The sequence below is a fragment of the Dysidea avara genome, chromosome 3 (assembly GCF_963678975.1).
Source record: "Dysidea avara chromosome 3, odDysAvar1.4, whole genome shotgun sequence".
Lineage (NCBI taxonomy): Eukaryota > Metazoa > Porifera > Demospongiae > Dictyoceratida > Dysideidae > Dysidea > Dysidea avara.
Genome location: NC_089274.1, coordinates 50179268 through 50205505, shown reverse-complemented (window position 1 = coordinate 50205505; position 26238 = coordinate 50179268). Strand labels below are relative to the sequence as shown.

The 26238-nt window shown below is 39.9% G+C and overlaps 2 protein-coding genes across 3 annotated transcripts in view; one reads left to right on the top strand and one right to left on the bottom strand.

Annotated features, from left to right (window-relative positions):
• LOC136251553 (calcium-dependent protein kinase C-like) overlaps positions 1-8978 on the bottom strand; it is a 9255-nt gene extending 277 nt beyond the window's left edge. The window contains exons 1-16 of the mRNA XM_066044026.1: positions 8843-8978; positions 8555-8763; positions 8431-8465; positions 8302-8378; positions 8142-8247; positions 7177-7320; positions 6977-7133; positions 6712-6925; positions 6493-6663; positions 1308-1481; positions 1170-1261; positions 1057-1119; positions 875-1013; positions 738-818; positions 217-324; positions 21-164 (exon numbers count right to left, since the gene is read on the bottom strand). Of these exons, the coding sequence (XP_065900098.1) occupies positions 21-164; positions 217-324; positions 738-818; positions 875-1013; positions 1057-1119; positions 1170-1261; positions 1308-1481; positions 6493-6663; positions 6712-6925; positions 6977-7133; positions 7177-7320; positions 8142-8247; positions 8302-8378; positions 8431-8465; positions 8555-8685 (1836 nt within the window). The 5' untranslated portion in view covers positions 8686-8763; positions 8843-8978. The remainder of the gene's footprint in view (positions 1-20; positions 165-216; positions 325-737; positions 819-874; positions 1014-1056; positions 1120-1169; positions 1262-1307; positions 1482-6492; positions 6664-6711; positions 6926-6976; positions 7134-7176; positions 7321-8141; positions 8248-8301; positions 8379-8430; positions 8466-8554; positions 8764-8842) is intronic.
• LOC136251552 (telomere length regulation protein TEL2 homolog) overlaps positions 8779-26238 on the top strand; it is a 19693-nt gene continuing 2233 nt past the window's right edge. Inside the window, exons 1-11 of one of the 2 annotated variants that reach the window (XM_066044024.1) lie at positions 8779-9080; positions 9125-9462; positions 9531-9678; positions 9726-9840; positions 9885-9947; positions 9998-10139; positions 10189-10325; positions 10370-10631; positions 23874-23965; positions 24013-24123; positions 24170-24283. In XM_066044024.1, coding sequence (XP_065900096.1) covers positions 8815-9080; positions 9125-9462; positions 9531-9678; positions 9726-9840; positions 9885-9947; positions 9998-10139; positions 10189-10325; positions 10370-10631; positions 23874-23965; positions 24013-24123; positions 24170-24283 — 1788 coding nt within the window. In that variant the 5' untranslated portion in view covers positions 8779-8814. Of the gene's footprint in view, positions 9463-9530; positions 9679-9725; positions 9841-9884; positions 9948-9997; positions 10140-10188; positions 10326-10369; positions 10632-23873; positions 23966-24012; positions 24124-24169; positions 24284-26238 lie in introns of both variants that reach the window. The other variant, XM_066044025.1, reaches the window with a different exon arrangement.

Sequence of the window (26238 nt, the reverse complement as noted above, 5' to 3'; positions counted from 1 at the left end):
CACCATGCTACAATACTCACAATCCTTGGAACATATGGCGGTGGAACTTCTCTGCGCTCCAACTTGCCCCAGTCAATAGATTTGAAGAAGTTGTGTGCCTTAATGTCACGTATGCCAGTGGTCGGGTGGCAGCCCAACCTCTTGGAGGCCGCTTTAGTAAGGAACTAGAGCAGAAAACAATGATGGCAGCCAGCTATGATGTACACATCAACTTACCCCAGTCAAAATGGAAACTGCTTCACTAGACAATGACTTAGGATACTGTACACGTCGCTCCATAATATTGTTGAATAGCTCATCATCATCTTCTCCATCAAATGGTGGCTAATACCAACAGTAGCCATCACTATTATACTCACTACACACTACACACACAAAACAAAGCCAAGCTCTTGGGAGTGGCAGCCAAGCAGTGTGGTACCTGTACACCACTGAGGTAAGAGTTGGTGTAGGATTGGGTAAGCTATGGGAATGGGTATGCTGCGGGAATTGTCTCAAAGGTTGTAAAGTTCCATGTTGCTATGTGAACCATGAACAGTTTTCCCAAGATCCCCATTATACAGTAGGTGAGTAATCAAGGAATCATCAGTCACTGGAACTTCATGATTGGCACAACAGCACACTTACAACTTGGCTGTGCTGCCTCACACACACAAACACACACACTCACACTCACGCACACACACACACACACACGTGTGGACCCCCCACACATACACACACACACGCACACTTACTCTTCCCACTAACATTTCGTACATAAGTACTCCAAGGGCCCACCAGTCAACAGCTCTGTTGTATGGGTGATAGGATAAAATCTGGAACATCATATCATGATATCGCACTGACATCACTAAGGTAACCACCAACCCACCTCAGGGGCAATATAATCTGGTGTACCACAAAATGTTCGAGTCGTAGCACTACCAGAAATTCCTTCCTTGCAGAGGCCAAAGTCAGCCACTTTCACATGACCCTCACTATCCAACATGACATTGTCTAGTTTCAAATCCCTGCAATATGTATGCAATTAAGGCAGTGAAGCCCCACTATTACCTGTAAATGATTCCTTTAGAGTGAAGGTAGTCCAGTCCTAATGTGATTTCTGCAGCATAAAACCTGCTCAGAAGTCATATATGTGCATTTCCATGTTTTTACATATAACACACCTAGTTTGCTTCTCAGGAAATTTACCAAGTTCAATCATGTGGAACATGAGGTCTCCTCCATTAATGTATTCCATAACAAAGAACAGGTGTTCCTGTGAAGTGAAGTCACTACCACTACGTCACTTAATAACAACCCACCTTGGTCTGGAAACATGAGTGCATCTCAGTAAGGAATGGTGGTTTGTTGGGAAGGGCGAGGACCTTCCGTTCATTCAACGTACACTCAACATCATCTTCCTGTACTACCAAGTCTTTCTTAAGACTCTTAATAGCAAACACTTCCTTAGACTGCTTGTGCTCAGCAAGAAACACCTAATACAAAACACCACATTTGCACACACTACACACACGCACAGACACACAAACAGTGTTGTCCCAGGTTTAAAATAGTGGTGGCTACAAGAGATAGGGTTGGGTCCAGAAATGTAGTGTAGGGCTTTACCTTTGTATGTCAGAGGTGAATCTGTAGTGGTTGGTGAGTGGAGGTGGTGACTACTTTATTAGAGTGGTGTCAGCGCCGAGCACTGCCAACCACTATGGGCACATCCCTGACACAACACTGCACACAACACACATCTCACTAGGTAGTGTCTAATCACTGGACTGGACTACTGGACTGGACTACTGGACTGGACTACTGGAATGGACTACTGGAATGGACTACTGGACTGGACTACTGGACTGATATTTTATTTGGTTTTACACATTTTTAAGGGTGGGGTAACCGTACATTTGGGTGACTTGTGACAACATTTCAGCATTGAGTGGTGAATATGGTCCTAAAAAGTATCTGTGATAAGCCAAATGGGTTCAATTAAATGTATTCTATTCACTGCTTAACAGTATCTACTCTACTGAATAGCAGATACTGACTTGTAGGTATCCCCAAAAATGTTTCTCTCACTCTTAGGCACACATGATTATTGTGATACAACTGCAGATCAATCAAGGTGTAGAGTTTTAGCTTTGAAGTCACTTGTGCATACATGCATGACAAGAAGAAATGACTACGATCTGTTAATGTCTACCGCATCGTAACGCGACATGCATTGAGAAATGAAACATGATATGAACTCTCCATGAGCAGGTGAATAAGATGGTGTATAGGCTTAATTGATTTGAGACTTGCTTCTTGATATATTTCACGGATTTTTAAAAATTTTGCTTTCTCAAGATGTATGCTTGTGCAGAGATAGTTACATATGGCAGTGTAACTGTTTCAAGAAGGGTACCATCTATCAACAAGATATTCTCATTTTGACGAGCAAGTCATATACAGTAAGGGTGTACCAACAACAGACTCAAATCACTTAATGCCAATAAAGTATCTTGTGCTACTTTCTGAGTGGTATATATGTAACTGTGTGTAATGGGGGCACATACATTTTTGGGCATATAGTGTACACACATGTCAGTCTATACAGTAGAGTAGATACTGTTAAGCAGTGAATAGAATACATTTAATTGAACCCATTTGGCTTATCACAGATACTTTTTAGGACCATATTCAACACTCAGTGCTGAAATGGGGGTTACTATTCAGTGGACTGGACTGGAACACTGGACTGGACTACTGGACTGGACTACTGGACTGGACTACTGGACTGACATATTTTTGGTTTTTGCACATTCTATGGTTGGATTTACGGAGTCTTGCTAGTAAGCACCCTTAGGGCACCTGTAGCCCACTTCTAAATGCTGAAGACGAACAACGGAATATGCGAAAACTGTCTCTTAATAATTTCGCTACTGTTTATTATGCCACTATACAACACTTATTTCTTACCCTGGTGTGTAGTAATGCTGCAGGTAGTGCAGGGAATTGATTGTGACAGCAATAGTTAATCAGCAATCAACTAGCCAGTAGATGGTATCCTTCGAGTTATATCCTTAGAGCAAGCTTGAGGAGCAAGCAAGTTAGTCTCGCTGCCAGACTTCTGTCTCAGTGCAGGGGCTTATCTATTAAAAATTATAAGTGCCCATACTGAAAAATCTCTAATTAGTAAGCCCCTGCACTGAACTAGAGGCAAGTCTAGAAGTTTGGCCATGCTGGCGAGACTCGCTTGCTCCTCAAGCTTGCTCTAAGGATATCTTGAAAGTTATTGTCTACTGGCTAGTTGATTGCTGGTTAACTATTGCTGTCACATTCCATTACTACACACCAGGGTAAGGAATAAGTGTTGTATAGTGGCATAATAAACAGTAGCGAAATTATTAAGAGACAGTTTTCGCTTATTCCACTGTTCGTCTTCAGCATTTAGAAGTGGGCTGCAGGTGCCCTAAGGGTGCTTACTAGCAAGACTCCGTAAATCCAACCATAGAATGTGCAAAAAACAAAAATATGTCAGTCCAGTAGTCCAGTCCAGTGTTCCAGTCCAGTAGTCCAGTCCACTGAATAGTAACCCCCGTGCTGAAATGTTGTCACAAGTCACCCAAATGTACAGTAACCCCACCCTTAAAAATGTGTAAAACCAAATAAAGTATCAGTCCAGTAGTCCAGTCCAGTAGTCCAGTCCAGTAGTCCAGTCCAGTAGTCCAGTCCAGTGATTAGACACTACCCATCTCACTACAGTACATACACAGACACACACATACACACACTACAGCAAAGCCTTCAGCTGTTGTACCAGCATGGTCACGCCTACCCAGTGGACCAGCACTGGGACATCTGTGAACTATTCAGGTGCAGTACAGGCAAATCCTCCTGGGGCAGGACTAGTGAGTCACAGCTGTACAAAGCCACACACACACACAACACACACACACTACACACAACACACACACGCTACACACACACACACACAACACACACACGCACACTACACACACACGCACACTACACACACACACTACACATGTTAGTGCTACCATCCATCCTATCAACTCCAGTACATACAAGTTGAAAATTGCACCAATTGTGTTCGCTATGAATAGGAAAATCAATTACTGAAACTTGTATTCCCTTTCTTCACTACAAACAAAGGTGAAATTAGTGAAGAAAGATTGATCACGTACTATCATTGCGACATGACATAAACAAGCACCCATAACTTTCGTACCCTTGGGTCAACAAAGATTTTCCAACTCCTCTTGAGTAGAGAAATAAGATTTTTATTGTTACACTCTTTCTTCACTTAGAACAAAGCGAACAAAAAAATATATGGAATTTTTTAATAATATTCAAGTACTTCACCCATTGCATTTAACCTGTAAATTTAGGCTTGTGCAATAGTGTCAGATTCTCTAGATAGGGTCACATATGTTAGATCTTTGGAAGATAAGGATGTCTTTAAAATCCACTAAAGGCCTGTTAACAGAGATTCAGAGAATACCTCATTACCAAACATCGTAAATCTCACCATGGATCATTTGATTTGCTATGATCACTCAAGGCACACCAGGCGACCAATCACCCAAGCAAATCACTGTGTTCATTTTATAAGCATACCTAAAAGAATTGGGTAATGGGAGGAAGAATCTAATATTGTAGGCTTGTACATTTGATACGATGAACAGGCAAATCCAGAGATGTCCACCTGTTGAGCATTTTAAGCCTGTTTCGTCTTCTACTAAACTGACAAAATTTATGAAATACCTAGATGGGTAGCTTCTTTGTTTCTTTAGTTTATGTGGGTGTGGTCCCTACTCAAAGCCATGATTCATTCTGCAGTGGCACCATCACCATCATAATCTGTTCAAGTCTATGCACCTTTTCTTTACACTGCCGTGGCCATGGGAACTGGCAACAATTTGTCAATGTGTTTGTCAACATTATCTTCACTATTATGATTATCCTAGTGCTAAGTCACTAGGTGGTAATGTCTAATCACTGAACTGGACTACAGGTATTGCGTTTTTACGGACATTTTTTACAGATGGGATTACTGTACACTTAGATGACTTGTGACAACATTTTGGCATAGTGTTTTTCAAAGACTGGACTCACAGACTGAGCTGGAAACAGCCTCTTAGAAATAGTCCAGGCATTATCTAGTTTCTTTCAATGCTGGAGACACCATTATCAAACTACAACTGATGGTACTGCTCTTCCTCTTAAGTCACAAAGATTGCACATGCCCTAAATTATAAATTATACAAAAATGCATGACAGACAGTAATCAAGCCATAGCTTTGTAGGGTGGCATAACTATTCCTACACTAGCCAAAATTTATAGTAAATGTGCAAGACTACGTGGCTAGGCAACTAAGAATACTTACTGGCTCATCACCTGAACACACTCACCCACTACACATAACACACACATACACACTAACACATACACACTAACACACACGCGCACGCACAACTACACACGCACGCACAACTACACACGCACGCACAACTACACACGCACACACAACTACACACGCACGCACAACTACACACGCACGCACAACTACACACGCAACTACACACACAACACACACACAACCACAAAACTACACACACACACACACACAACTACACACACACACACACACACACAACTACACACACACACACACAACTACACACACACACACAACTACACACACACACACACACACACACACAACTACACACACACACACACACACACAACTACACACACACACACACACACACAACTACACACACACACACACACACAACTACACACACACACACAACTACACACACAACTACACACACAACTACACACACACACACACAACTACACACACACACACACAACTACACACACACACAACTACACACACACACACACAACTACACACACACACACACAACTACACACACACACACACAACTACACACACACACACACAACTACACACACACACACACAACTACACACACACACACACAACTACACACACACACACACACACACACACAACTACACACACACACACACAACTACACACACACACACACAACTACACACACACACACACAACTACACACACACACACAACGACAACGACAACGACACACACACACACACACACACACACACACACACACACACAACTACACACACAACTACACACACACACACACACACACACACAACTACACACACACACACACACAACTACACACACAACTACACACACACACACACACATACACACAACTACACACACACACACACACACACAACTACACACACACACACACACACACACACACGCACGCACGCACACACACACAAACTACACGCACGCACACACACACACACCCACACACACAAACTACACACAAACTACACACACAACACACACACAACACACACACTACACACATGCCACTACACACACAACACACACACACACACACCTTTCCAAAACTGCCCTTGCCTAACACAAGTAGCAAATTAAAGTCTTCTAGTTTAGTATGTGGCAGGTCAGACTCCGTGAGAGTAATTTCAGATGTCTCAGGAGCTGTACGTAAACCTGGGGACTTCACCAACATTGTCTTCACGTCTTCTTTACGAGCTTTGTCCTTAAGCTGTAATGACAACACATCATGAATCACCATGACAACCAACAAGCTTACCTCTGACACTTCATCATCATTTGGTATACGACTGTATTTCTCTTTACCGACACTGCGACCAAGCAACTTATACCAGGATAAAAGTAGGGTCTTCTGTTCAACGATTTCCTTGATGGGAATAGCCATGCAACCAATAAAATCATTGCGTCCAAACCAGTCATGGTCTTTCACTTCCAAATAGAGCATATGGTTCATCTTGTCAGGAGTAATATCGCTATGGTAACGAGGGTGATACATGTTCAAAGACACAGTGAGGAAGGCTTACTAGAAGAATTGCTCATTAAACACAGGGTCTCTTGTTTTGTTTTGTATCTCTGTTTTCTGTTTGTATATATTAGTGGGATCTGGTAGTAGCTGTAATTTCACAAAAGGGTCGGCCTTTCCATTGGCATCCATTGGAGGCAGGTTCCTACAGCTCTTAACTAAAGCAGCAATATACTGACCAGTAGCCATTACAGATCTTACTCTGAATGTTAATCCTTTGGCTGTTCCCGTCTAATGGAGTACAACTAATTGACATTTGGATCCTGCCATAAGGCTCTGTATAATCTTGTCCACATGTACGAGGCACGAGGCTATGGCATCGATGATGTACATTGATCTTGCATCCTATAACATCATAAACAATGAAATTACACAAAGTAATGAATTAAGTGGCATATGTGGTGTATATCACATCTACCAGGGTCATCTGAGCACAACTCAGGTGCTACGAGTCTGTGAAGTAATTCCATGTGTGGGAGGACTGGTACCCCACAGAAGGTTGTAACATGTCTCACAGGTGAAGGTGCGGAGTGATGTACATTAGACAGATACATTAGAATATCATGGCACTCTATTGTCAAAAATTTGTAAAATCGTAGATCAAGTTCTAAACCTCAACAGAAAGATTGCACTGGCAAGTATCGTGAGAATAGACTGCTCCCGAAGAAGAAACGGTATACTGGTTAGGCATAGTGCCAGTCACTTTTGTCACCAAATCCATGCCTCACTTCCAAGTGTCACGTGAAACAAGTGTTGAAAAAGGTTTAGAACTCGAATATTGAATGTTTGTGGGCCGAGCTGTGGGTGAAGACTTGATGGAATTCATTAACACCCTCCATGGTGGTCAGGGTATGGTGTTGCCTATGCTAGTAGGCACATACAATTTCCAATCGATAAGTGTTGTGTGGAGAAAAAGCAGTCAGGTCACGTGAGACCAAGCTGGTGGGCTGCTTCTCCAATTGACACCAGGCAACCAGGTCCCTGTATACTGGGGCAATATCAGTAACGTTTCTTGCTCAAGAAAAAAGGGTTATGGATGGGGTTAGAGTCAAGAAAACAACAGCACCTAGGCAAAACCAGACATTGAACTTGGAAACTTTCAATCACCAAACCAATGCTCCACTATGTTGCCTCACGTGCATGCACAACACACACTACACACACACCTTCACATTTCATCCCTTGTCGATACAACCCAAATAGCATTCCTCCACAGTGGTCACAGAAGGTCGGATGAAAGTAATTGGTTGTCTTAAACGTGTGCTTCTTCTCCTACAATCACTCTGTTTATAAACAAACAATTAATCACTATTGCAGCGATCTTACCACTTTCAGGTCCACCTTCCCGGGGCACCCGAACAACACTAGGTCGTGGCATCGCTTGTGAATAGCGAACGAGCAATCTGCACAACACACAGGAGCTGCACGACGTCTCGTGCGTATTTCACTGCTCACCTAAGCACTGGTAGCCTTGCGGCCCAACCACTCCCCTGCGTTACACAGAAACAGGAAGTCGATAATTTTACACAATAAACCACTCTCTAATTGATGAATCACTTACACGTACAGAATTTCTTACCAAAGAAACTTGCTACAATGCCCGCAGAAAGTGAATTGCTTAAAATAAGTGAGTACAAATCGATGTCCCTTGATTTCTACGATCTGCCGCTGGCGGATGGCGTTTCTCCTGCGAGGACGTCTCTCCGCCATTATCCACTAACAACGACTGACCCTTTACGAATATTTGACTGCTGACAAGCTCTATCGTCACTCCCAGAAATACCTGACCTACGGAAATGCAACCGATGTAATATACGGAGCTGGAATTTGTAATTAAAAATGGAGAACGAACTTAGAGTAGCCTTACAAGTGATTGATGATTTAACAACTTCCACTGATGGACAAGAAGCAATTATAGCTGCTAAAAAGTGCCTTACACGACTGCAAACTGACAAGCGACACTTTTCCCGGGTGTACGCTGCGATATGTGCGAAAATATTTCAGCTCACGTGCGACTTGCCATATCAAGAAGTATCGGAACTTGTGAGTTTGGCACCACCGGATGACGTCATCATTATGTTGTGTGCTTGTATTGCTAATTCAAGGTATGGTAGCTGATGTAGCCTGCAGCAGTATATGTTGCTTGTAGCCTGCAGGGTTGTGAACTAATACAAGACCTTGTGAAGCACTTTTGTACTGCAGGGCAGCAGGACGGATTGGCAAGTGTGTTATGGAGGGACTGTTGCCAGCAACAGTTATTGCAATTGCAAGATTATTCTAGTATAGTCAATCTACCACAGCTGTTAGGCAATAGGCTAGAGCTGAGGTTGGACCAGTTGTTCACACCCAGGTTGTTCCTCCTAAAACTAATGAAAGTTGCATGTGCTGTATTGGAGAAGTGTCACCATAGCATGGGATCACATGACTATTCCATGAGTAATTTGGCTCACTTCATAGCTAAGATAATAACCAGCGGACCTGACTCTGGTAAGTGTGTCCATGCTTGCATATGTAACACATGTGCAGGTGTGAGGTGTGTTAATTGTACACCACAGCTGATGCATTGGCTCACATGATCTCTTTTCTGGATACTGCCACTTTACATGATCTATTGTGGCAAAGAATATGCAGTTCCCTGGTTGGTTACTTTTCGAATGCTGCAGTTGATGTGTTTGTGGAAGGTGTCTTACTAAATACTAAACCGTAAGTGTTGATCATGTGATCCACAACTTGCAATCATATGATTCTAGGTCTTTACAAAGTTCCAGTGCTACATGCCGTATCCTTGGCAACCTATTAGCAACTCATAATCGACTGTCATACATACTTTGTCATAAGTGTTTACTAGTTCGTTGCTATGATGAAGTATGTTGTACATGTATATGAGCTAACAGTAACTATGGTAACAGACAGGAATATTATATAACATTGCCGGCTACTTGCGGTCATCAATGAGTGATGTAATGGAGCAGGTATGTGACATCATGTGATCTTGTTGTGTTGCTCACAGAATCTCCCTCAGGCACTAGTGTGCTTGCTGAAAGTTTGGTCAGACATCGGTTTAGTGTGTCACCTAGATTATCGTCATCTTTTGCACCTGTCACGTGCCATCGTCTTGTTTACTAGTTGCCTTAGTAACCAGTTGTCCTCTGAAGTGTGTTCAGGTGAGTAGCGTGTCATGTACTAATTACTGTTACTATGACTATTGGCTAGATGTGTTCCGCCTATTGATGAATGGGATGGAACATCACATGAACAATCCTATATCTAATTATCGGCTACTTGCCATGCGATTGGCAGAATGTGTATCACAGCAACTTAAAAAAGATGGCAGTCCTCTAAAATTTGATGTTAGTTGCTTAACCATGTAATTCTCATGCTTATCATTCTGCAGATTGAAGAATCCAAGGAGACGTTGTTGCTTGCTACCATGGCAACACCAATCAATGAACAGGAAAAATCTTTAATACAAAATGATAGCTTGGATCAGGTGATCCAGACTGAGTTAGTGGACCGTGTGAGTGAAGTAGGTATGTCCACACAAGAAGAGACAGATAGTGATGATGACCTCATACCTTATGACATCACATCATGTGATTGTGGTGATGTCACATGTGATAATGATATGCCTCATTATCTAAGGGAAGCCATGCAAGGTCAGTGTTAGTATAGTTTGTGTATGTCTTCACTGCTAAATGAGTAAATGCTATAGTTCTGTTTATCAATATCCTTGCAAGTGATTTATTCCTTCAACAATAGAAGCTTACCAACTTGTCCTTTGGACTTGATAAGCTCCACATGTTCTTTATCAACCTATTACTAGCCCCCCCTTACTGGGACAAAATAGTCATTGTATTAGTGCTCTGGGTTTGATAATCTTGAATAACCAATTATCGTGAAAAGTCATTATCACAAATTTTTCTATTATTGCATTATCATGATAATAAGAAATTTCCAGACACTTCTGTAAACTACATGTCGCCAACCTGAATGATTACAATTCCAGGTATAATTCTAACGAATATGTTTTTGCCATGATGCTGGTTTCCAGATGTAAGTACTTTTCGTGGGAGGATTAAAGCAATGCCGTGTATCATACTGTCCATACAGTACTAATCAGCTGCATAACTGTACTATATACCACTTTGACACCTCAGATCAAAGGAAATCACAGGGTTATATATCACATATTTCCCTGACCACAGGGCAATATCTAGATATTGCCCTGTGGTTAGGGCAATATCATGATATAGCCCTGACCACAACTGCCTTTGATGCTGAGGCAGCTACAAAGCATCAGTTCCCTTTGATTATTTATATAGAAATGCTTAAAGTTTTGCATTGTGGGTTTGAATTAGAGCTGCTTAAAGTTTTGCATTGTGGGTTTGAATTAAACATGTTGATTTAGTCAGGGGCATTGTTGTGAAGTAAAAAGAAATGAGTGAGTCAGCATTGCATAGTTCAGTTACTAAGCATCACTAAATAATCATTTTTGCAATGTGGATTGTTTTTCAACAGAGTACATTTCAACTGTACGAAAAGATGCCTCAAACATTCACAACCTATATGTCTAAGTGTTTATTTTAGCACCTTAGGTAACTTTATTCATCCACAAAGTGATTATTTGGTTTAAAATGGTATCACTACAACCAATGAAACCCACAATCATTTCTTTTTTGTGCCCACAATTTAAACCCACAATCAATTTTTGCAAACCTCTGTATAAAAGTAATGTGGTGAATGCAGGTTTGTCTTCCTTCACCTATTAGGTGAGCATGCCAGAGTGGTATATCTATTAAGTATGAGTCATACAGTACAGTTATGCAGCTAATTGGTCAAATACAGCACACTAGGGCAAATACAGTACAGTTATTTGGAGAATTTATTTGTGGAATTTTACGTAAACAACACTGTAAATCGCTAAAACCAGTCAAACTAATCCTACGAGTTCATTCTACGGCTAGGAATAGATTGTATAAACACTCACTGATCGTCTGATCACGAAGCTTTGTAAACACGACTCCACTAAGACAGCACGATTAATCACGTGCGTGACATTGTAAATCGCTAAAACCAGCCAAACTGATCCTATTGGTATGTTCTACGACTAGAAATAGATTAGCTAAACACTTACTGATATCCTGATCACCAAAAATTGCAGCGGTTTAAGTACTAGAGAAAATCGCTCTGAGCCAGACGACCAGGAAGTACAATTTTAACAGTTAAAGCACTGCCTTGCTTGTTTGTACGAAAAATACAACACTCGGCTTCGCCTCGTGCTGTATTAGCCTCTCAACACACCATATTTTCCATACACACGCACGGCGGTGCTTTAACTCTAACATAAAGCAGGCACGACTGCATAATGAGTGACACAGTGATAATTTATTAGAGACATTTACACTCTCTAGTAATAATCATGAACCACGATAGTAAGTTCATAATAGGTATCGCCCATGTTTTTTGCAAAAAACTTTAATAGAACACACATCTAAAAACCACCTTGGAAAGCATCCTCCAACTCAAAACAACCCTCTGGTGGTTATTTGCAATGAGTATAGGTCCACTAGTAAGTATCAAGTAAAAAGGAAACAGTATGTGTATTTGGGACAAAACTGAAATTTGCCGTTTTGTTCATATTATTCTTCACATAATATTATTTTGTTTCACTCATGTACAGCAAAAGTTATCCACTTTTCGTGCTAAAAACTATATAGCCATGCTTACTGAGTCCTTCCTCATGTCCATGACCTATTTTTGATTTCGTTTTCGAATGGAAACAGCCCAAACTGACCGTTTCCTCTTGCCAATATGCCATTGCGCACAAGAAGCCGTATAAGATCACATTCATAGTTAGGTTTTTTGGTGTGCACTGTCTGTAGCTAATAGAATCTGTCCTTATTAAACTCAGTATAGGCCAGTAAACTTAATCTGTGCTGAAGACATTGTTGTAAGATGGTTTTTTCACTACGTGATCATTGTCCGTGGGCGGGTTATCCAGATTAAGTACTCTGATAGAGCAGTCATGTAAATACTCTAATAATGCAGTCAAGTGTATAACTACAATCCTTGCACTGAATCTGACAGCTATTAAAGGCACCAGTAATGTAAATTGTAGCTCATATTAGAAGACTCCCAGTCTGTATGCACATTGCAATTTGATCAGTTTCATATGTGTTCTAAAACGTTGACGGCTGAACTATGCAGAATGCAAAATTACACTATTCACAACAGTCTTTATTATCAATAAAAGAAATCTCATAATCCATTAATGGATTAATAAAAAGTACACAAGCTAGATGAATAAAAAATTGGAATTTTAAAAATAGGAATAGGGAAAGCCACGAAACAAGAAGGGTTTGCTGGGGTGGTAATGTAAACCACAAATCCCTATTTTGACTTGTTTCAAAATGACAGAGCATGTAACTAAAAGTTTATGACAGAGAGTCAAAATAGGGATTTGTGGTTTACATTACCATCCCAGCAATCCCTTCTTGTTTCGTGGCTTTTTCTGCGATCCCTATTCCTATTTTAAAATTTCCAATTTTATATTCATCTTATATATACTACCCCAAAAGTTAGCTAGGCATCAGCTATTATAATGTTTGTCTGTATCCCACTGCGTTACAACTCTAAGATGATCCTCACAATATGCTCAGAGGATGACTTGGACTTTGGTTAGGTGGTCAAGTGGGCTATATGTTATGGTTAAAGCACCGTCGTGCATGTGTATGGATTCTATGGAAAATGCAGCACTAGGGGGCATGTCGAGAGGCTAATACAGCACAAGGCGAAGCCGAGTGCTGTATTGGCCTCGAAGACACCCCCTAAGTGCTGTATTTTTCATACACACAAGCAAGGCGGTGCTTTAACTGTTATATTGTACTCCCTGGTTGCATCTTGCTCGGAGCGATTTTCTCTAGTACTCAAACTGCTGCGATTTTCGGTGATCAGGATATCAGTAAGTGTTTAGCTAATCTATTTCTAGTCGTAGAACGAACTAATAGGATTAGTTTGGCTAGTTTTAGCGATTTACAATGTCACGCACGTGATCAATCGTGCTATCTTAGTGGAGTCGTGTTTAAAAGCTTCGTGATCAGATGATCAGTAAGTGTCTATTCCTAGCCATAGAACGAACTCGTAGGATTAGTTTGGCTGGTTTTAGCGATTTACAGTGTGTTGCTTACGTAACATTCCTTAAATAAATTCTCCGCATAATTGTACTGTATTTGTCCAAGTGTGCTGTATTGTCCAATTAGCTGCATAACTGTACTGTATGACTCATACAGTACAGTTATGCAGCTGATTAGTACTGTATGGACAATATGATATGCAGCATCACTTTGATCCTCCTATGCAAATTACAATATAAATAGTTTTAGTGTATTTGTAGCTTTTGTTGTTCTATATATAGTCATACATGTGTTTCAATAGTAAGGTTACCATTATAATATAATATCAAGAGTTAATAATAGTGGAGGGGAGAGTGTCTAACGCTGTATAGAGCTGCATAAAATGAGCGCGTGGGAGCTAAAGGGCTTCACCACGGATAATCTCGTGTTTAGTCGCATTCTCTACACTTGACAACTAGAACCAATTGTCACTTTTGTCAGGTCACATCAATGATGCTGCACAAGTTCATGGACACTAGAATCGATATTTGGGAAGTGCTGATAGTGGTATTTGGTTCCAACAGGGCAGACCAGGTAACACCGCATCGCGTCTTCGAACGACGGTCGAGGTTAAGCAACGTTTCAACTTCCGGTCATGATGCTAGCTCTGAAACGGCCGCGTAACCATAATTGAATGCGTTAACACGTCGCTTGTTAAGATTGCTGAAGCCCTTTAGCTCACACGCGCTCATTTTATACAGCCCTATAGAGCGTTAGACACTCTCCCCTCCACTATTATTAACTCTTGATAGTATTTACTTGTGTAGTCAAGTATTGCGATAATCGTGATAATGAGGTACATTATCACAATGACGAAATTTCATTATCACACATCCCTACAATGTATAGTTCATAACCACTAAACTTTATTCAAAGAAATTAGGATTATCTACACAATTCTTAACTTCACTATTTGTAGCCTACCTAAGTCTATCTATTGTTCCAGTCTGCATCAATACATGTTACTAACCCTATCATGACACAAATGGAGTATGGTACCTGCTTTACATGCAGGACAACTAATATGACAATATTGGTAACCAAGCATAAATATTAGTGTCCTGTATTGCTGTGTAGCATGCATGTTGATGGTGCTTTAAAGTACATGATCCTTATGCCATCATGCAGGGTTAGTTAAACTACATGTAAGCTAAGGCAATAGACCGTATTCCAAATGATGTCACGAAATAAAATGGCTGCAGCTATTTGAGGTATTCTAACAATTTTGAGTGAGAGTTCCAATGGGGCTTAATAAGATTCAATCCTGGAAGAAGATATTGACCTAAAACTAACAGGTACAGTTAATAAGGGTATATATAAAATCTATTCTCTAATGTTTCAGTAAGAGCAGTAAATTCTTGGAACAGTTTACCAGATTATGTAGTTATGGCACAGTCTCTACATGTATTTAAGAACCAGCTTGATGATTTCTTCTCAGATCAAATGACTCAAATTGATTTTTTAATTATATTGTACTAACTTTAGTCTTAAGTTAACCTTTTTTTTGTAATGATAAGGTATCATAGGCTTTTGCCTTCTTTCCTTTTTACACATAATAATTATACAACCAAGTACTAAGAATAATACGAAATGCGGTAAAATTACGTCATTAATAATGAATGAATAAATAATAATTAATAAATAATGTTTGAGAAAACTACGAGGCCTAGAGACATGAACTAAGCGGGGATAGATTCACCTGTGAATGAAGGCACAACCGTATAATAAGTACTCCTGTTCGTGCTGATGACTTTACCGTACATTTAATTCTATATAACGCCCGGCACCACGCCCTTGTTAATTACAGATTGCTTGAATGAGAAGATTAGTAAACGTCCTAGGCGCCACTTGACTGGTAAGCAACAACATTACAAGTATGTTTAAATATTTGTAACTGTGTATTTTGTGTGTAGGATATGCGCTCCAGGCATCATGCAGTGAACGACCAGCTGATGACCTAGTCTCGTGTGGCCAGACCGCTTTTTTCCGTATATTGGGTGGGGAAAAAAGGGTCTGGTGCAACTCCAATAGCTGTTTACTTCTGAGCCGTCCCCACATTCCGGGGACGCTAATTGAATAACATTGGTCACAAAGGAGGTGCCATGACGTCAGTAAAACTATAAAGTATTCCTACACTCCTGCTCCGGTTGTGAGTCTTGTTACACGATGAGGACTAACTTTCAAGACGCTATAAAAGAGACATCGGAGCAAATTAAGATTCGTTTAAAGGATAAACAGATCTCTAGTTAACTTACTGACGTCATGGCACCTCCTTTGTGACCAATGTTATTCAATTAGTGTCCCCGGAATGTAGGGACGGCTCAGAAGTAAACAGCTATTGGAGTTGCACCAGACCCTTTTTTCCCCACCCAATATACGGAAAAAAGCGGTCTGGCCACGCGAGACTACTGATGACCAGTTGGGATACCAGCTGATGCGCTCTTAAACAACCAGCTGGAACAGCAAGGTAATGAGTAATGTAATACTTGTACCGGTAGTTGTATTATAGGTCTACATCTTCATCCTTTGTCTGGCTTGCTAGCGGCTGGAATTATTTTCATTATACCGGCACCTTCATCTGGCTTGCTGGCGGCTGGAATTATTTTCCACTCGGCTTAACTACTAGTCTACTGTGAGTCTGTAATAGCTAAACAAGAAGCCGATGCAGTGCTGCATATACAACAGTGTGTAACTATCTCCTGTATGTTGTTCATGGCTGTATGCATAATATTATAGACTGTGATCACTGTGCCAATGCCACACCGCTGATATACAGGTACATCACCAGTGGCCTCTAGTTACAACAGAGTCTGTTGTGCCATATTGGCTTGATTGGGATCAATTGCTAATTGTGCCTTCACCATATCCCTTATTCTGCATAGCCTCACTTCACTGCTGAGTCATCTTCAGAGACACATCACACCTACAATATATAGTTACTTTCAATATAGCTAACTTAACTTGGTTTTTTTGTGTAGGTTGTGTTTTAGTATTGTGGTTTTCTGATGCCAGTTAAACTCCCTTGCCTGTGTACATATGCATATGTATCATTTCCACAGGTACACACACACTGCTCTGAGTGTTTCCTATGGCACTGTTTATACTTTCCCAATGGGTAGATTGCAACGTTAGTGTATGTACTTGGTTGTATGTGACACGGTCCTAGTTATACAACCAAGTACTAAGAATAATACGAATTGCGGTTAAAATTACGTCATAAATAAATAATTAATGTTTGAGAAAACTACGAGGCCTAGAGACATGAACTAACCGGGGATAGATTCGCCTATGAATGAAGGCACAAACGTATAATCGTCGCTCCTGTTTGTGCTGATGACTTGACCATACGTGTAATTCTATATAATGCCCAGTACCACACCCTTGCTTAATTACTTACATATTGCGCGAAGAAGATTAGTGATGCCCGTGCAGGAGAGCCAGAAGCCACTTGAAGAAGATTACAAGTAAGTTTTTATGTTTGTAACATCTCAAGTCTCCATGCCAGCTGCCAGTGGATTCATTCACATAAATAAACAATACAAGAAACTGCATATGCCACGCTCCATACATTATCTATGCTTACAGTTACATATAAAATACAAGTAAACAATTTTGTCTTGTGCAGCTGGCATGGCGAACTTTCTTTGTGTTGGTGTCAGGCAATTCAATACGTGCTTAATCTTTTTTGCCTTCACCTGGCGTAGCTACTAGGCTCTAGTGGCTTGGCTATCTTCCTTTATCTGGTTCATCTGGCTTGCATACGCCTACAGCATTGTGTAGCTATCTCCTGAAAGTTGTGTATGCATAACTATAGTGTGTCACCCATCACTGTGCCATTGCTACATCACTGATGAACCTTACTTAGCTCTAGTTGATGTTGATATGCATTGCTGTATATTGGCTAATAATTTTTATCTGCATGGTGATGTTGCCTATAATGTATTGCTGCATACAATACTGCAATAATGTATAGTTCTCTCCTGTATGTTTTGTATACATATACTTTGTACACATCACTGTGCCATTTATACCACACCAATGATGTACTGGCACTTAGCTACTGGTGGCCTTTAGTTACGATGCCACTATTGTGTTATATCTGTCACTACTGTGACATATTGAGTTGATTTGGGGATAATGCATTCACCACCTAATAGCCTCACCGGGGAGCTGTCACGTTGGTGTATGTACTTGGTTGTATGTGACGCGGTCCTAGTAATAATAATAATAATGCCGGGTTAGAATTTTTCTGCTGCTTTTCAAACACCTACAGTGTAACTGACCATTAAGGTAATGTATGATCCTTTAGAGTGAAAGGATGTAAGCAGGATTAGTGAAAGGTTCACACACTGTAAACTACGGTACCTGCATGGTGCCAGTAATATCATTTATCAGATACACAGTAGTATCCGTCCAATCATACAAGCTGCCTATTTACTACAGCAGTATTGAAATAAATCTGAACAAACAGTTTTGCATGTCGGTACACACCTATGTGCTTAAAACAAAGATGTAGGATACTGCAGCTGAAGTGTGAAAGAATTACTCTAATATAACACACTGGATGAACACACAGATGGACAAATATGTTGGCAATTTGTCTGCCCTATCCCAAAAGCGCTATAAGAGTCCCTATGATGTGAGGCAGTTAAGTGCCAGTGCTGAAAAACTGAGCATAAAAGTTTGTAGATGAAGACTTGCATGGAACAGATAGAACAAAAAGGTGCATCAAAAAGGTCCCAAAAGTGGAGAGAGAAAAAGTTATGAACAAGGCGGGGATTGAACCCAGGTTGGTTATAATAACTTGGGGTGCACAAATAGCCATAGTTGTTTATCAGTGGTTTTGGCAGGAATGTAGCTCAACTTTTCAGTGATCCTTCCGTACACCAATGCCTTCATTGCTCTATAACAAAAGCACTTATGAGGGAGGAAACCATGATTTGCCAGATGATAGACATTTAATTTAAATAAAATTCCATGCTTTGCATGCCTAGATACTATGAGCTAAAGTTTAAAAAAGGTGTGTACAAAAAGGTACTGTTTAGAAAGAAAATCTGCCAACATGTGGATTCAAACCCACAACCTCCTATACGCTAGTCAGGCGTTCTACCACTTGAACAGTTTGTGCTATGGTTTTCAAAGGAATGTTGCTCAAGTAGGGTGGGCGTTACAAGTAACAATATATAAGTACTTTGGTATCAAGTACTTTTTATGAAGAATCAGAACTTTGATACCTGGTGATCACGTGATATTTTGCTTACCTTGTCCATAAAATTTACTACTAAACTTACAATGGCCATGTGTTTTAGATGAAAATGTTAAAGTGAACCATTTCAGCTATTACAAATACTTCTATAATGCAAGCTTTATTTCAACCCACCAGTCTTAATTTAGAAATTTCAGCATTGTAAGGCTCACAATCACAATACTAAGCAAAAATTTCAGGTATCGCATACACGTATTCGCACAAGATGAATAAGCAGCTGATGAATAAGCAGTTCATTGCACAAGATGAATAAGCAGCTGCCATAAAGATAACGAGGTGCTGCTGTTGGCAAACTCTATATGTACTGAGTTATAACTTAGTTATCACCCATTATGGCACTCCCAGATTTAAAATGGCATTCAACTAAACTAAGTAAAATTGATTTATTGTTTGTACACGCTCTGTAGCTATAAGTACTGGTCATGGTGCAGGTTTAAAAATCAAAAGATTCATCCAAATTAAACTAGTGTAACTTGTATTCCACAGATTGTCATCCACCCTCAAGCTCGATAAATTTCTAAGTTCTTCTTGGCCATTACTGCATCTCCATATACAGTGGAACCTCAGTTATCCAGACCCCACTTATCCGGATTCTCAGTTAACTGAACTAAAATGACTGCTCTATTAGAGTAGTAACTGTTCTATTAGGGTAGTTGATAATACAAGTTCTTTATGCACAGTTTCAGATATACAGATTTTTCAGACTTAAAGACCACTCCTGGTCCCAAGGGGTTCAGTTAACTGAGGTTCCACTGTACTACAGAAACCTTATAATGACTAAAATACAGGATTCCACCGTACTGAAGTGTTAGCTGACTAACTTCAAGCTTGAATTCAATGCCTTATTTGAATCAGAATCACTTCTCAACCTTAGAAGATCACGTATAGCGTCTCTGGTAGGTATTTCTCGCAAACGAAATTCACTCAGAGAAGCCTTCTAAGTGCAACACAGTACAGTAGTTGGGGCCGCCGACAGGGGGGGTAACTAGGGCATTTTGCTCCGGGCCCCACTTTGTAAGGGGCCCCCTAGGTAGCTGCCAATAGCTACATTATCCACACATACAATAAACAGACATACAACAGTGTAAATCTTCCCTATAGACTTGAAGACTCAGGAAGACTCATTAGGAGACACCATCCAAGCTCCATAGCAATGCAGCACAGTAGTGGATTACTTGTAATATATCATATAAGGCGTTTATATAGACACTATGTGACTCTATGAAATAAAACAGTCACCCTATTACAACAGTCAGGCAAATATTCAGTTAAAATCAGTATGGCATATGTAAAAATGTCCTAAGTGGTATGTATTTGGCAGAAAGCTTGCTGTAAAATTCAAGCTCAAGATACCCTAATACAGCAGTCATCTAATACAGCAATCACCTAATACAACAGTGCAATAAACATTATAATTACACTGCGCTAAATTATTAAAATCACTCTTATATTTAATCTCAGAGGGTCTAATTTTCAAAAATTTCCTGAGGGGGGTGCCTCTAGGTTGGGTGCCATGTTCCCATGATATTGCCCTAGGCAATATGCAAGTTATTACCCCAAGTAGCACCTTTAAACGCCCACGCTAAAGTGGTATATATATTATGGGAACATGGTTGCTCGTGGGTTTGATGCCCAACCAGTTCAAAGATATAATACACTTTGATTCATTACATTGAGCTGGGTTTGGGTTTGGGTTTGGGTTTACAAGTTAGACTAAGCTCAGTGTAGTTGCTAAGTTTTGACTAGTTGACAATTATCTTTAAATGAATGATCAGTAAAATAATCATTTGGATGTGTATTTCTACTCACCATGTGTCAGCCATTGAGCAGACCATGGAACAATACAAAGAAGACAACTAGATAAAATAGGTGAGTAACTTGTAGTCCTAACTGCTTATTATAATAACTTATTGTCCCAATAGTGAAGTTATATAGTAGGCTTAATGTTGTAAAACTTAACAAACCAGATCCCACAATTGCAATTTTTCTTCCCCTGTATGTAAAGCATAATGACGTATAAATAACATTCTAACAGCTTTTTGCCCACACTATTAAAACCACTATTGATAATCAGATACTGATATTGATCATCAGATACTAATGTATCATCAAATACTATTATTGATCATCAGATACTAGTGTATCATCAGACACTGATATTGATCATCAGATACTAATATTGATCATCAGATACTGATGTATCATCAGATAATGATATTGATCATCAGATATTGGTGTATCATCAGATACTGATATAGTCTGGCACCGCCGACCCTATTTAGGCGTTTATACAAGCGCCCCAAAAATAGGGTCTGGTCTGTCTAGAATCAAGGACTTGTGTTTAGGAATGCGTAATTACACTGCGGCTCGCGTTAACAAACATATCGAACAGCGAAGAATTCAATCACAACAGTGATGTTTTAAAGGTTTCAATCAGTTAATTTCTATGGACGGTTGATGTTTAGGCTGTGGAGACGATATTTCTACTTTACGAGGGAAGGCGTCTGTCATATCTGCCTGGTAATAATTGCACGCTTAAGGATAATACTTTTATCTTAGACTACACAACAATAAATACATGGTACATACAAGACACTATATTTATACTATAAAAAGAAACCTTAAATAGCATGTTTATCAAGTACAAGGTGCAATACAAGTCCATAAATAGTGTGTTTACTCTATTACATACAATTAACATAACCATAAGAAAAGCTGCTAATACATGTGTTAATTATTTAGCTAAGTACAAAAACAAATCAAAGTACACAGTACAACGTAGGTAAGGATTCTGATTACTACAGCGTCTATTACACACGAATAGTAAATGGAAAGTCGTCCCTTGGTTTATTCGTCCTGACACAAAAAGAACTCACACAACTTTCGTTTCGTGACTTTCGCCCTAGTATTTACTCACGCCGTGTGGCCAAAATGCATTTAATTGGCAATACTGCTATTTGATTGGACACACCAGTTTTCAGTAACGGTGGCACAAGTCCTTGATTCTAGACAGACCAGACCCTATTTTCGAGGCACTTGTATAAGTGCCTAAATAGGGTCGGCGGCACCAGACTAATACTGATATTGATCATCAGATACTGATATATAAAAGGAACAGGTTAACTGCTCTGTAGTTCTTTCACCCATCAGGTGAGTGTGCCTAGAGTGATATATATCACTTATACCACGACTGTGTCGGGTTTTGCTGATATCCTCATACTTCAGAATTAAGAAAACTTTTACTAAGTTACTAACTAATGTTCTATACAGTAGTCTTCACTTCCAGACACAAAGATTGATTTCCAATAGCACTTATAGTATCTATTTATAATAAGCGCATGTGCGGAGGATAGGCTAGCATGCTACTCAGTACCATACACCATGTACTGCTGTACACACACTCTAGAAATCTAATGCATACTCACAGAGATTCGGCTTGCATGCCCCAACTTAGCCTCACAAGCCGGGACCTTAGTAGGTATAGGCACCTGCACCTTATACTGAAAGCTAAGAGCTCCTGGGTGTGGCCTACGACAGTAAACTAAGGTGGATCTCTACAATTCCATAACTGTATTAGATTTCTAGAGCATTTGTACAACAGTAATTCGCCTAAAGTACTTGTAGTGTGCTAGTCAATCCTCCGCACATGTGCTTATAAATGGATAAGCTACACAAAGACCATGTCTGGGCCTGGAAGTGAAGACTACTGTACCGAACAACATTAAGTATGAAAGTTAACTGTTGCAAAGTGTATTTTGAAAATGTATGTGTCCGCTCATATTTCTTCATGGCTTTGTTGCCCAACCAATTCAGAGAGATACAATAAGCTTTGACTCATATTGTGCAACACAGAGCATTTAATTATGGGTTTGGGTTTACAGATTATAGGCTAGGCTCAGGGTAGTTGCCAAGTTTCGACTAGTTGACAGTTACTAATAATGAATAATCAATAAAATAATCATTTATTTCTACCTACCACGTGTTAGTCATTGAGCAGACCACAGAACAATACAAAGAGGACAAACAGTAACTTATAGTCTTAACTACTTAACTTAATGTATTAACTTACTTATTGCCCGAATAGCAAAGTTAGTACACTTAATGTAGTACAAAATGCTAAAACTAAAAAACGGATCCCACAATCACAATTTTTCTGGTACTGTGTGTAAAGCATATTGATATATGAATAACAGCTCACGTTATTAAAACTACTATTGATCATCAGATACTGATGTATAAAAGGAACAGGGTTAGTACTCTGTAGTTCTTTCACCTATCAGGTGAGTGGGCCTAGAGACACTTATACCATGACTGTGTCGGGTTTTGCTGATAAATACATCCTTATCCCTGGCCCTCATGCTTTGGGTGTGTATATCAGCAAATTGGGTGGTATGTTGTGTGTGAATTTCCTAGCAATATATACCCTTGTATCTATGGTTCACAGTTGCTATTACCTGCAGGTATACTGGACAATACTTCAGGGTCAGATCAATTGAAGTTCATTAGGGCAATACCAAGTTTGATTAAGTCCAGTCATCACGACCTTGATGAAGTTAGTGATGTCAATGGAGCATGTGCTGCTGATTATGTGATCTGCAGGTGTGTGAAGAGCTGACCAAAGTGTTATTGCATTCGTCCAATCAAATTAAAGAAAGCAAACAGGCTGCTAAGGAAGCCATAGTAAGCTTGCTGTGCAACTGTCCTGTAAAGGTGATCACATGATGTCATGTGATGCTAAGGGTTACATCATTATTAGGTTTCAAGCTACCTGATTGGTCAGTTTCACTCCACTGGTTTTAGTATAGAGCAAAGACTGTACATGTTAGAGTTGTTATCAGTTGCAGCATTAGAGCTTAGTACACCAAATGAGGTATGACTACACCTAGCCAGTATTTGTGTACCATTACTATTGTAGGATGGGATCAATGTGTTACCATTACTGTTGTAGGATGGGGTCAATGTGTTACCATTACTATTGTAGGATGGGGTCAATGTGTTACCATTACTATTGTAGGATGGGATCAATGTGTTACCATTACTATTGTAGGATGGGATCAATGTGTTACCATTACTATTGTAGGATGGGGTCAATGTGTCACCATTACTATTGTAGGATGGGGTCAGTGTGTTACCATTACTATTGTAGGATGGGGTCAGTGTGTTACCATTACTATTGTAGGATGGGGTCAATGTGTTACCATTACTATTGTAGGATGGGGTCAATGTGTTACCATTACTATTGTAGGATGGGATCAATGTGTTACCATTACTATTGTAGGATGGGGTCAATGTGTTACCATTACTATTGTAGGATGGGATCAATGTGTTACCATTACTATTGTAGGATGGGGTCAATGTGTTACCATTACTATTGTAGGATGGGATCAATGTGTTACCATTACTATTGTAGGATGGGATCAATGTGTTACCATTACTATTGTAGGATGGGATCAATGTGTTACCATTACTATTGTAGGATGGGGTCAATGTGTTACCATTACTATTGTAGGATGGGATCAATGTGTTACCATTACTATTGTAGGATGGGATCAATGTGTTACCATTACTATTGTAGGATGGGATCAATGTGTTACCATTACTATTGTAGGATGGGGTCAATGTGTTACCATTACTATTGTAGGATGGGGTCAATGTGTTACCATTACTATTGTAGGATGGGATCAATGTGTTACCATTACTATTGTAGGATGGGGTCAATGTGTTACCATTACTATTGTAGGATGGGATCAATGTGTTGCCATTACTATTGTAGGATGGGATCAATGTGTTACCATTACTATTGTAGGATGGGGTCAATGTGTTACCATTACTATTGTAGGATGGGATCAATGTGTTACCATTACTATTGTAGGATGGGGTCAATGTGTTACCATTACTATTGTAGGATGGGGTCAATGTGTTACCATTACTGTTGTAGGATGGGGTCAATGTGTTACCATTACTGTTGTAGGATGGGGTCAATGTGTTACCATTACTATTGTAGGATGGGGTCAATGTGTTACCATTACTATTGTAGGATGGGATCAATGTGTTACCATTACTATTGTAGGATGGGGTCAATGTGTTACCATTACTATTGTAGGATGGGGTCAATGTGTTACCATTACTATTGTAGGATGGGGTCAATGTGTTACCATTACTGTTGTAGGATGGGATCAGTGTGTTACCATTACTATTGTAGGATGGGATCAATGTGTTACCATTACTATTGTAGGATGGGGTCAATGTGTTACCATTACTGTTGTAGGATGGGATCAATGTGTTACCATTACTATTGTAGGATGGGGTCAATGTGTTACCATTACTATTGTAGGATGGGATCAATGTGTTACCATTACTATTGTAGGATGGGGTCAATGTGTTACCATTACTATTGTAGGATGGGGTCAATGTGTTACCATTACTATTGTAGGATGGGGTCAATGTGTTACCATTACTGTTGTAGGATGGGATCAATGTGTTACCATTACTATTGTAGGATGGGGTCAATGTGTTACCATTACTATTGTAGGATGGGATCAATGTGTTACCATTACTATTGTAGGATGGGGTCAATGTGTTACCATTACTATTGTAGGATGGGGTCAATGTGTTACCATTACTATTGTAGGATGGGATCAATGTGTTACCATTACTATTGTAGGATGGGGTCAATGTGTTACCATTACTATTGTAGGATGGGGTCAATGTGTTACCATTACTATTGTAGGATGGGGTCAATGTGTCACCATTACTATTGTAGGATGGGATCAGTGTGTTACCATTACTATTGTAGGATGGGATCAATGTGTTACCATTACTATT